At 52.1% G+C, this 12,046-nt stretch overlaps 1 protein-coding gene across 2 annotated transcripts; it reads left to right on the forward strand.

The window, feature by feature from the left end:
* The first annotated feature begins 2,469 nt into the window (after window positions 1-2,469).
* Gpr84 (G protein-coupled receptor 84) lies at window positions 2,470-4,788 on the forward strand. 2 transcript variants are annotated; one of them, XM_037197270.1, is made up of 2 exons: window positions 2,470-2,724; window positions 3,399-4,779. In XM_037197270.1, the coding sequence occupies exons 1-2, from the start codon at window positions 2,661-2,663 to the stop codon at window positions 4,595-4,597; spliced, it is 1,263 nt and encodes a 420-aa protein (XP_037053165.1). In that variant the 5' UTR covers window positions 2,470-2,660; the 3' UTR covers window positions 4,598-4,779. The 2 variants fall into 2 exon arrangements, with proteins under 2 accessions (XP_037053165.1, XP_028730183.1); XM_028874350.2 differs by having other exon boundaries at window positions 2,471-2,774; window positions 3,399-4,788.
* Window positions 4,789-12,046: the final 7,258 nt, after the last annotated feature.

Below are 12,046 nucleotides of genomic sequence, written 5' to 3' on the forward strand. Positions count from 1 at the left end.
GTGGACAAGAAAACCAAAAAACCAGACTCAAACCCAGAGTCTGCACTGGCCCCCTGAGCGGTTGTCTTTCTCACTTCTCTCCCCACTTCCCAGTCTTGCAGAAGACAGGAGGGAGCGTAGGATGTTGCCTGAAAGAGGAAGGAGAGGTGTGCTTATCAACCGAGGTGGGGCCCCAGCCTAGCAAATAGGTTTTTTACTTTGGAGCTCAAAAAAGGCAGAGAGTAGCGCTGGCTAGATGGTTCCGTGTTTAGGAGCACTGGCTGCTCTTCCAGAGGACCTGCGTTCAATTCCCAGCACCCACATGGCAAGCGAGTAACTCCAGTCCCAGGATACCGAAAGCCCTCTTCTGGCCTCCCTGGGCAACAGGCATGCGCGTGGTGCACAGACATACATGCAGACAAAACACCCATACATATAAATACATACATTAAAGACAGAGATGAGAGGTTCTGAAGGATGAGGGCAAAGGCAACCCTTTAGAGGAAGGAGTGGAGGAATGAGGGACTCTGAGTATGGGGCTTACTACCAACTCTAAGGACTTTAGTCCTTGATCCTTAGGACCCAGCTCCCTCAAGTTGTCCATCTGTACTGTGACATGTACATTCCTCTCTCCCCTGCCACACACACACACAAATAAACAAACAAATAAATATAAAAAGAAAATGTAAATAGGCTGAGTCTGATGTGGGGAAGATGGCAGGGAGGGACTAGGAGAAATGAGTTGGAGAGGCTGGGAAACTGACATGTCCCAAACTTGATGTTTCAAAATGGAATATATTATTCACCCCTCTCTCTAAGCTTGTTCTTCCTGCCATGTTCCTTATCCTTCCTTTCGGTGCTAGGAACTGAACCCTAGGAATTCTACCCATTGAGCCACACCCTAGATCTTCTGTCTCTTTAATTAGCAGCCCCACCAACCCACCACAAAACATGGAGTCATCATTTGTTTGTTTGTCTTTGAAACACAGTCTCAGTTTGTTCCCAGCCTGGCCTCCAAATGCCCGAAGCCCACTGCTTCTGATTCCTAAGGGCTGGGATTGCAAGCAGGAGTCAACAGCCTGGACCACTTAAGCATCTGTGGTTTTATTTTGTTTGGGTATGGCTCTATGAGACAGGGATTCTCTGTATAGCCCGAGCTATCCTGAAACTCCCTACATAGACCAGGCTATCTTTGAACTCAGAGATCCACCTGCCTCTGCCTCCTGAGTGCTGTGCCTCAATTTATTTATCTATTTTAAGGAGGAGTCTCCTGTAGCCTGGGCTAGCCTCAAATTTACTTAGTAGTTGAGGATGACCTTGAACTTCTGAACTTTCTACTTCCTGAGTTCTGGGATTACAGATGTGTACTAGTATACTTGCATACTTGGTTCACTCAATTCTGAGACTTGAACCCAGGACCTTATACATTCTGGGCAAGTATTCTACCACTGACTTATATCCTCAGCCAAATTTATCTTTTTTTTTTTTTTCTTCATTTCTCTGTGTAACATTTCTGGCGTCCTGGAACCCGCTCTGTAGACCAGGCTGGCCTTGAACTCATTGAGATCCACCTGCCTATGCTTCCCAATGCTGGGATTAAAGGTTTACACCAACACTAGCCAGCCAAATTTACTTTTTGTTTGGAGATAAATTCTCATTCACTAAAATTACCAAGGCTGGCCTAGAACTCACTATGTAACTCTGACACATCTTAAGAACTGTGATCCTCTTGAGTAACTGTGATTATCAGCCTGTACCGCCAGTCCCTGCTCCCACCTTTATTTCCAGCTCTTGGGAGGCAGAGGCGAGTGAATCTCTGTGAGTTCAAAGCCAACCTGATCTATATAATGAGCTCCAGGTCAGCTAAGGCTATATAATGAGACTCTGCCTCAAAAAAAAAAAACTTTATTACATTTATTTATGTGTGTGTTTATAGATGCATATGTCACACAGAACTTGTATGGAAGTTGGAGAACAATTTGCAGGAATTGATTCTCTATTTCTATCATGTAAGTCCTAAAATACAACTCAGGCCAAGGCAAGTGCCTGTACAGGCTGAGCCATCTCTCCAGTCCCAAACCCATATCTTTTGATCTGACTCCACTTCTCAGATGTGCTGAAGCGTCATTTGGGACCCTCTGATGTAAATCATCTCTGGACTCTGAAGAGAAGAAAGGAACTGTTATTACAAAACAAGCCTAAGCTCTCCAGGTTTCAAGCTCAATGGTTCTACCATTGCTTCTAGAACCTGGTCTTGGTTTCAGACCTCTTGAGAAATGGCCCAGTCAGGTGTGGTAACTCATGCCTATACTCACAGTACTCAAATAGCTGAGGCAGGGGAATTTCTGGAGTTCTAGGGTAGGCTGGGGTAATGAGTCAGACCCTGTCTCAAACAAACAAAAACAGAAGTGGGCTGGAGGACCTGACACTGTCTCCCTGCTCAACAGTTCTCAGCAATGGCCTTAGAGAGGCCCTGCCTCACAGAACGGAAGGAAACATCATTTGGGTTTCAGGAAGGATAAAGAAAAGAATGAGACAACTCTGGAGTAAGTTGCAGGGGAATTTCAACAGAGAAGCTCGGACTTTAGTAGGCAAGATAAAATTAGTAGGACTGGCTGGAGGTAGGGAAGGAAGTGGCTGAGGTTGGGTAACTAGGGAGTTTCTTATTCTCTTGGTCTAACATGGTAGGAGACATTATATGTCCCGCTGGAAGGCTGGCTGCCCCAAGGAAGCCCTGCTCTTTAGGTGAGCTAGACTTTGTTTACTGAAGAAAGTGTGAAAATTGGCAACCTCAGGTGAGCATATCGTGTGTACACTCGTGTGTGTGTGTGTGTGTGTGTGTGTGTGTGTGTGTGTGTTATACAGTCTTACTTTCTTAGTCCTCTCATTTTCCAGGTAGTTACAATCAGAAAATTTAAGGTCAGGAGAATAGTGGTACAGGTCTGAGGCCAGAGAATCACTGTGAGTTAAGGCCAGCCTGAGCTACATAACAAGACACTATCAAAGAACAAAAAAAGAAACAAAGAAAGATCGGGGTTCTATTGTGTAGAAGGAGGAGCAGAGGACAAGGGACTCCTGGCTGGTCTTCAAGAACCGGGAAGGAATTATGATGGAGGCTGCCAGGTTTACGGGGAGCATCCCACACATATTGAAGGGGCCTGGGGTTTGGGGAAACAGAGAATTAACGTTTCCGGAAGGGACATTTGATAAGAATTTAGGAGAGAAATCTAAGAATGTGAAAAGAAAGGAGAGAGAGAGCCTAAGGAGAGAGCTGGGAACTTGGAGATGAAGTGTGAGTGTGGCTTTCCAGAATCGTGAATTTAAGTTCTAGGTGCAGAAGGGTGTGAGGGGACACAGCTGTTGAAAGAAGTCAAGATGAAGAGCGAACTCTCATTCCATCTCCTCTGCTCTCCCTTCAGTCTCCATCATGTGGAACACCTCGGATGCCAACTTCTCCTGTTACCATGAGTCCGTGTTGGGCTATCGTTACTTTGCCGTTATCTGGGGTGTGGTAGTAGCTGTGACAGGCACCGTGGGCAATGTGCTCACCCTGCTGGCATTGGCCATCCGTCCTCAGCTCCGAACTCGCTTCAACCTGCTCATTGCCAACCTCACCCTGGCTGATCTACTCTACTGCACGCTCCTGCAGCCTTTCTCCGTGGACACATACCTCCACCTCCACTGGCGCACAGGCGCCATCTTCTGCAGAATATTCGGGCTCCTCCTCTTTACTTCCAATTCTGTCTCTATTCTCACCCTCTGTCTCATTGCTCTAGGACGCTACCTCCTCATTGCCCACCCTAAGCTCTTTCCCCAGGTTTTCAGTGCCAAGGGGATTGTGCTGGCGCTGGTGGGCAGCTGGATCGTGGGGGTGGCAAGCTTTGCCCCACTCTGGCACGTGTTTGTCCTGGTGCCAGTGGTCTGCACCTGCAGCTTTGATCGCATTCGAGGCCGGCCTTACACCACCATCCTCATGGGCATCTTCTTTGTGCTTGGGCTCAGCAGTGTGGGCGTCTTCTACTGCCTCATCCACCGCCAAGTGAAGCGTGCGGCTCGAGCGCTAGACCAATACCGGCTGCAGCGAGCCAACATCCCCTCTCACCAGGTGGCTGGCACAGATGAGGCCATGCCTGGCCACTTCCAGGAGCTAGACAGCGGGCTTGCCTCAAGAGGACCCAGCGAGGGCATTTCATCTGAGCCAGTCAGTGCTGCGACTACCCAGACCCTGGAAGGTGACTCCTCCGAAGCGGGGGGCCAGGGCACCAGAAAGGCAGCCCAGCACACTGTAGAGAGAGGCCTTCCTGAAGCGCATCACAGGCCCCAGGAAGCTGCGGGAGCGCGCAGAGCCCCGAATGCCCCTTCGGAGTTCGGGAAGGTGACGCGCATGTGCTTCGCAGTGTTCCTATGCTTCGCCCTCAGCTACATCCCCTTCCTGCTGCTCAACATTTTGGACGCCAGGGGCCGCGCTCCGCGGGTAGTGCACATGGTGGCTGCCAACCTCACTTGGCTCAACAGCTGCATCAACCCTGTGCTCTACGCAGCCATGAACCGCCAGTTCCGCCACGCATATGGCTTCATCCTGAAACGCGGGCCGCAGAGTTTCCGTCGGTTCCATTAGAGCTGTTAGTTCATTCACCAGGGCAGGCCAGCATCAGGAGTGGCCCACGGAGGGCAGGCCCCGCCTTTCAGTCCTTGGACATTTTCACAGACGACCTCAGTGGTGTTGGGGTACACTGCTTTCCCATCCAGGAATCAATGTGTCAGCCCTGCGTTATGCAAGGTCAATAATTAATAAATGCATCTCACTCTGTGCACGTGTGTGTGTGTGCGTGTGGGGTGGGTGGGTGGTATTCCCTGGTCTCTTTCCACCTTAGTTTTTGCAACAGTGTTTCTCACTGAACCTGGAACGCAGAAATTTGGCTAGATTGGCTGGCCAGCAAGCTCCAGGTACCCTCCTGAAGGACATGGCCTCACCAGTGCTGGGATTACAGCAATGCACAGCCATGCACAATTCTTACAGATGTGCAGGAGATCCAAACACCCGTCCCCGTGTTTGCATAGTAAGCATTTCACTGACCAGCCTGTGTTTCTAGCCCCACATTGCATGCTTTTAACGCCCAGGAGTGGTTACCTGGGAAAGAAAGGCCTAAGTCAGGATCAGAACTGGAACCTGGTATTTGAGGCTTTGGGGTGTGTTCGAGCAAGGCAGAGAGCAGCTATCCAGGGACAGACACAGCCTGTGACTGACAGGGCCCTAGGTTGCAGGACATGTATGGTACTTGGAGAGAATTAGCTTTCTCTCTCCCTTTTTATTTTTTCCTTTGAGACAGTTTTGCTATGTAGCCCAAGCTGCCTTCAAACTTGAGACCCTTCCCTAGCCACAGCCCGATTACAGGTGTGTGTCCTTTTCCTTAATCAAACAGGCCTTACCACTCACCACTGCTGCCAGGATACCCATCTAGGCCAGGAGGTTTATTCAACTCTACAGGTTATACCCCTGAGGTGAATCCTGTCCACTGTGCCCCCAAGCAAGAGGGTAGTCAAGGTGGAGACTGTGTCCTGGGAAAATGGAATCGAACTTAGCGGGTGGCAGCTGTACATGGGAAGTTCTCTTCCTCCGATCTTCCTGTCCAGGCCGAGGAAAGCCCGGCAGAAATGTCGGAGGGCACACCCCTGCCTTCCCAAGCATCATCGTTCTGTAACTATCGCCCGAAAGCATAATGTCCACCAGATGGCGCTGGTTCTCTGCGCTTCCTTTCTGACTTCCGGTTGAGTATTGAAAGTGCCAGCAAGATCCCTGACCAAGGGTGGAGGCTCAGGATTTGCACCTACACACACACACACACACACACACACACACACACGCTTGGAAAGGAAAATGAGGATGTTTTGGGGGTTTTGTTTTAGTTTAGTTTTTTGGGTTTGGTGGGGTTTTTTTTGTTTTTCTTTTTCAAGACAAATATTACAGGCATGTGATCCTTGCTGAGACCATTGTTTTTTCTTTTGAAACAGGGTGTCACTATATGGCTGAGGCTGGCCTTGAATACCTGATCCTCCTGCCTCAGACTCTGGAAGGCGGGCATTTCATGTGTGAGTCACTGTGCTCAGCTACTGGAGTCTCCATCCTTATCTGGGTGGGACAGAATAAGTAAGGTATTGGGTGAGCACCAGAGAGTACTGGGAATGCAATGTGAGTTGGGTTGACAAGATGCCCCTTTCTATCCCCAAATGCCTGTTTTGAGACAAGAAATATTTTAAGTACTGAAATAAGAATAGAAAGACACCCCACTCAGGAACTAATCCAGAGCCTGTGTTTCTCGGTGTTCTCCGCAGCCAACAAACAAAACTGAGGCTACTGAGACAGGGCGAAGACAGCTGCCTGGATCGTGGAGCTGAGACCTGACCAAGGACCTGAGTGACAAGCTCCATGAACTTGAGACCTCTAGGCCACTCTAGGCTTCAGGTTTCATGATCTGTAGAAAGCTGAAAATCGGGGACGCTCTTTGTGTAGTGCTACCCATGCAAAGATATTTCATGTAAGCATAAAATTCCCATGACGAGCTATTATACTTTCTTACAAATGTGAAAGCAAACACCAACAGGTTAATTTGTTCAAAGTCAAAAGGCTATTAAGTGATAAACTGTGGTTTGAGGGCAAAGTCTAACCAGAGCTGTTGCCAGCATTAAGGACTAACCACCACTGAGCAGCTGCCTTGCGGAAGCTAGATCAGGTGACCAGGCGAACCCTAAAAGTCCTTCCTGCTCAGTCCTCCCAAGATTCGGAAGGTTGACAGCTCTCTGAAGGCTTGTAAAAGGGTTCACTTTTCACATTCCTTGAAGGCAATTCAAAAGCTTCCTCAAAGTAGAAGGGAACAACGGTAGGGATTGCAATTAGACATCAGAGTGACTTCCTAATCTTCAATTGCTGGGCGCGCGGAGGGGGAGGGACTCAGAGGACACAAAGAGTCCCAAGACCAAAGGACAGAAATTTAGCAAGGAAGTTGCCTTTTCACCCTTGGGGGTGGGGGGCTCTGCACTCATCTCCGTTCCTAATTTCAATAAAGGCTGAGTTAGGAGAAAAGGAACGGGAGACGGCTTTCCTGGGGCTTTTCTCTTGGGGCGCACTGTTCGGGTAAGAAGTCAGTGCCTGTATCCCCACTTCGGTCAACCTCCCGCGCGAGCCCGCGCACTGTCGTGGCCTCTCTTTGTCCCTCTCCATCTGGGCGTCTCTCTGCAGACTGCAGTCTCCCGCCCGCCCGCGCCCGCCCGCGCCCGCCCGCCCGCGGGTCCCCGCCTCGCGCCTCCCCACGGCCCCGCCCGCCAGCTCTCGCTCGCGCGCACACACTCTCTCACTTTCGCTGTCTCCCGCAGGCAGATTTATGGTCAGCCCAGAGACTTTCATTGGCCGAGCGCTGACAGGACTTGATTTAACGCCGCCTCTCATTGGCTGTTCTTGACAGGCCGATTTACGAGTCGCGTTGCTATTGGCCCAGCGGCCTCGGCCCTGATTTACAGCTCGGTGGGCGCCGAAGGCGGGGGGCGCGGCTGGGAGCGAGGCCGCGCGCCCCTCCCCCGCACCCGCGCGCGCCCGCCGCGCGTGCCCGCCGCGCCGCTTGGGGAGCAGGGCCGCCGAGCAGGGCCGGAGGCCGGCGGGCCCGAGGCGGCGGCGCGCAGCCCGTGGGAGCTCCATCGCGTTTGTTGCGCGGGACCCCTCCCACCCCACCCCACCCCCGCTTAGATTTACGAGCTCAGGCTCGGCCTTCAGGAATTAGGAATATTTATGCTTCTTTGAGAGTGAGGTTTGGAGGGTGATAAATAAGGGGCCGCTGGGGTGCGGTGAGGGCTCCTATTTCGGACACGGCCACTTTCCCAAGAACCCCACCAGCGGCTCCCTCTAATCTCAAGCCCGAGGGAGCTCCGGGGCTGTGGGTGGTGGGCGTCTGATACCAGTAAGAGAGAACGGTTCGATCCTTGAGAGCCCCCTCTGATGCCTGCAGGGTTTTGCAGCAGTTCGGATGGAAGGCAGATCAGGGAGGAACTTTGTGAGCATCCTGTCGTTGTTGGAGACCCTGGAGGGCAGTTACAGCCTTTCTTCAGAGGGCCAGGAGGAGTCTGCTGTTCTGCGCCCCTAAGCTCGGTTGCTGAGGAATGAACTAGGGAGAGGCGCTAGCAAGCAGCTTTCTCCGGGTTGACATCTCCTTCACAGAAGGGGTTTGAAATCTCCCACCGAGCACACAGCCTGGATCTTTGGGAAAGGAGGCTTAGGAATGTGGCGCCCAATGCATTCCCTAAGAGCCTCTGTTCCCAACCTGCCCACCTCCACTGCTGGCTGAGAATTAAAAACACTCCTTGCCCTGGGCCTCCAGGAAATGGGGTGGGGGTGGGGGCCATCTGCCTAAGGATCCACATGCTTTCTCCAGTCCTCAGCCCCTGGCCAGCAGCGTCTTTGCTCTAGGTTGGGGAGGTAGCAGACAAAGGATAGGGGCCATGACATAAGGGAGGTCTACAGAGAACTGGGGAAGTCACCCTGCCCCCACCCATACCCTGGGTGACATTGGCCTCAGCAAGGATGGCCACAGCACACATATGCACAGGCACCAACTTACTGCCCCCCTCCCTCGCCCCAGTGAGAGGAGGGAAAGAATAGGGTCTAGACTGGCCCTTTAAGAGCCACTTAGGGTCAGAAAGCCTGGCCTGCAGAGAGAGGAAGGAGCTGATGTCAGAAGACGGATGGGCAGCAAGATGGGGATTGATGCTAATGGGGGAGTTAAAGCTAAGTACCCAGACACTCAGAGGGCAAAACTGCAGATCTGTCTTCCTTATGCTCACCTCCCCCCAACACCAAGGCTGTAAATCTGCCTCCTCAATCGAGGGAAGGGGGAGTAAGGAAAAAAGACAGGATCTCCTCTCCCTTTTCCTGCCCCCTCCCAATTCTTTTGTTTTCTCCCGATCCATTACCCTTCCCAGTAAAATTTCCAACTTCTAGCATTTCATCAGAAATTAGACAATGATTGCTCCTTGTAGAGGAGTCTGAGAGCAGACCCCAAGTCTTCCCTCACCAGCACTGGATAGGAATGGGTTGCTGGTACTGAGGTGAAGGCTCACTGGTTCTTCCACCTTGCCCTTGCTTGAAGTTTACTCTAGTGTCTGTCCTTTGAAAACAGCAAGGTAAAGCAGAAAGCAGGGTGCTGCATTCCAGGGGCACCAAGACTTTGGAGGGGCCTCCAAGGGCAGGTAGTGGGAGACGTTCAGCATCCACCCACAGCAGAGACAGTCTGGTTTCTCGGAACCCCCTGCATCATACTCGCCTCTCCTCCAGCACATCCTGTCTGCTGACTAGACAATCTCAGGCCGACTGTTTGCTTCAAAGGCAGCTTTCCTCACTCTTTGAGTGCCATCTCAGGGAGGAAAGCCAGGAGATGGAGCTGGTACCCTAACCAGTCCTGCTGCCTCTTCTTCCAGCGGGGCTGTGCCTCCTGTCTTCCAATACCCCCATTTCCCTTCCTGCTGGTGATCCGACCGGCCTGCCATGTGAAGACCCTCTGTGTATTAGAAAGTAGTCCTCTGTACCACATCTGGCAGCCGCCTCCCTCATCTTTCTAACCAAAGAAACAACTGGAAGCCTGGTTCCTACTCAATATCCGTAGGAGAGTGACCCTGTGACATAAGTCTCATCTGTTTCCCTCTCAAATTTTCCTTTAGAGGCCAAAGACTGCCTCAGGGGCATCTTCTCTGCTTTCAGGGAAGATGAAGAGAGCAAGGCTAAGCAGGAGCCAGGAGAGCCCCGCTTTCCAGCTTCTTGTATCTCAGGGAGGTCAGCCCTTGCCTTCAGCTCTGCTCTCTGGCTGCTTCTCTACACTGGTAATAAATCCTGTCTTTGTCTCCCCTCTGACCCAGGCCCCAGGCAGGCTGAGGGTCAGAGTCTGGGGGAGGGGTTGCTGCAGAGGAGGGGGCCAGACAAGAAGAGGGGGAGGAGAAGACGGACAGGAGCAGCTGGTGGGCAGCCACAGGGTGTGCAGTGAGGGGATGGGGGCTTCTGATTATTCTGTGGATCCTGAACATTCCAGGAGGCTTGTATTCCAAGTGAGAAAGCCAGGGTTCCTGAGAAGATGTGGAAGTACCTTCAGAATGGTCCCTGGAGCATCAGGAATACTGGGACATGGTGAGGTGCCTCAAAGGAAGAGGCGACTAAAAGGATAATATTGTGGACACCATCCTTTTCAGCACCTCAGGCCCCTACATACATGTGTCATGTGCACATGTGCATATACATGATTTATGACCTGTCAGCATACAGCAGCCCAGGAGAGCCAGCCTGCCCCCTCCTGCCCCACCCCCAGCCTTCTCTTGCTGGGTCCCTCCTGTCTCCACCTCTGTTCTTTTTCTCTGCTCTAGCCGTGCCTGCGTCCTTTGTATAGGTTTTCACTCACTTCTCTCTGCCTCTGCCTTCACTGCTTCACTTTTCTTCTGCCCTCCCCCCCTTCCCTTACTTCCTTGGACTCTCCACGTGTACAGTCTCTGACATTCTCATCCTCCTGCCTCAGTTCCACCATGAACCCTGCTGCAACCCAGCAGAGACCTTTGGATGTTAGGCTACAAGGATGGATGGGAGGAAAACAGGTTTTACATGGGTCCCTGGTTTAGTGGGATCCTGGTGGGTTCTGCTATGGCCAGGAAGTAGAGGACGGGGTGCCTGGGAGGTGAGCAGAGAGAGAAGTGCCACGTTGAAAAGGACCTAGGGAGACCCAGGAAGACACCAAAGAAAGAAGGACAAGGGCTTGGAGTTCCTGAGTGTTTGGGGTCAATGCCTCTAGGGTTAGATGAGACCCAACCAGACATGTGAAACTTTGATATCCACGACACAGCCCCAGTCAGTCTCTGGTCTACCCAGGAACTTCTCAGAGGCCCCCGGACCTCTGCATCTAGTTCTGGAATGCTGGTCCCATTCTGTTAGACTACTCCACTCCTGTCCTCCCTGTTGAGAATGACATCAGCTCTGGCTGCCACCGTCCTCAGTCCTGCTGCTGATTTCTCTCCCAGGGGTGCAGCAAGGGTGTCACCCTTCACCCACCCATTCCTTCTTCAGTCAGAGAGGGAGCCAGAGCTCCCCCAGCCCAGGGCCCCGCAGCCCAAAGTGGGAGGAGGCTTCCTGGTCTTGGTTGGAAAAGAGGGGAGCATGGGCACCAGGAGAGAGAGAGAGAGAGAGAGAGAGAGAGAGAGAGAGAGAGAGAGAGAGAGAGGAGGGAGGGAGAGGCCTGAAGGGGCACTTGAGGAGGAGACTGCCGCAGTAAATCACTCTGTGGGGGGCTCCCTCTGCCTGAGCTCAGTGGGGTGGGAAAAGAGACAGTGGGGCAGGACAGCATGGGGAATCGCCACATCTGGCAGGCAGGTGTCTGGCACTGTTCAGACTGTAGTCTCTTTCCCAGCCAAAGGGGGAAAAGGGAGGAGGGCCTCCTAGAATCCCCTGGGGAAGGGGGAAAGGTTCACAAACAGGAGGGGGAGGCAAACCAGACAGTCCAAGCCCTGCTGTGTCTGTTTTAGTCAGTGCTAAGGATGGGTTTGCAGAGTCCCAAAAGAAAACTGCTGGCCAAAGGTCTGGGTAGGCAGGGCACCAACATTTCAGTCCTGCTGGGAAACAGAAGGCTGAAGAAACAAGGTCAGAGAATTCGGGATTTGAGAACTGAACAGAAAGAACTACGTTCTCCATACTGTCTCTGCTCGTCAGCCCTCAACTGCGCAATAATCCTGCTCTCCCGAGCCAAGGGCTATATAGGGCCATGAGAAGCAGGTTAGGGGCTAAGGCTGGGCATCGCTCCTCACAGATCAGACAGCCGAAGATAGAGGGCATCATAGCTCTTTCCCCACCAGTGCAGGGACCAAGCTGGGCTGGTCCAGTATACAGCTTTCTATATGCTTAGGGGGATCTTGGGCCCAGGTGCTTCACAGCTGCTAAGCCCAAGTTCCAGGTTTTCACAGAGAAAGGACCGTTCAAGCCATAGGCTTCATGCCCTGCAGAGGCTCTTCCCATTTTGCCTCCTTCTTCCTTCTCTTATCCTTGTCGGTCTAG

This window comes from Peromyscus leucopus, chromosome 20, assembly GCF_004664715.2.
Source record: "Peromyscus leucopus breed LL Stock chromosome 20, UCI_PerLeu_2.1, whole genome shotgun sequence".
NCBI lineage: Eukaryota > Metazoa > Chordata > Mammalia > Rodentia > Cricetidae > Peromyscus > Peromyscus leucopus.

Coding starts and splice junctions, on each gene's coding strand:
- Gpr84 (XM_037197270.1), top strand. CDS start 2,661: ATGGTAGGAGACATTATATGTCCCGCTGGAAGGCTGGCTGCCCCAAGG. Junction 2,725..3,398: donor AAGGAAGCCCTGCTCTTTAG/GTGAGCTAGACT, acceptor CTCTCCCTTCAG/TCTCCATCATGTGGAACACC.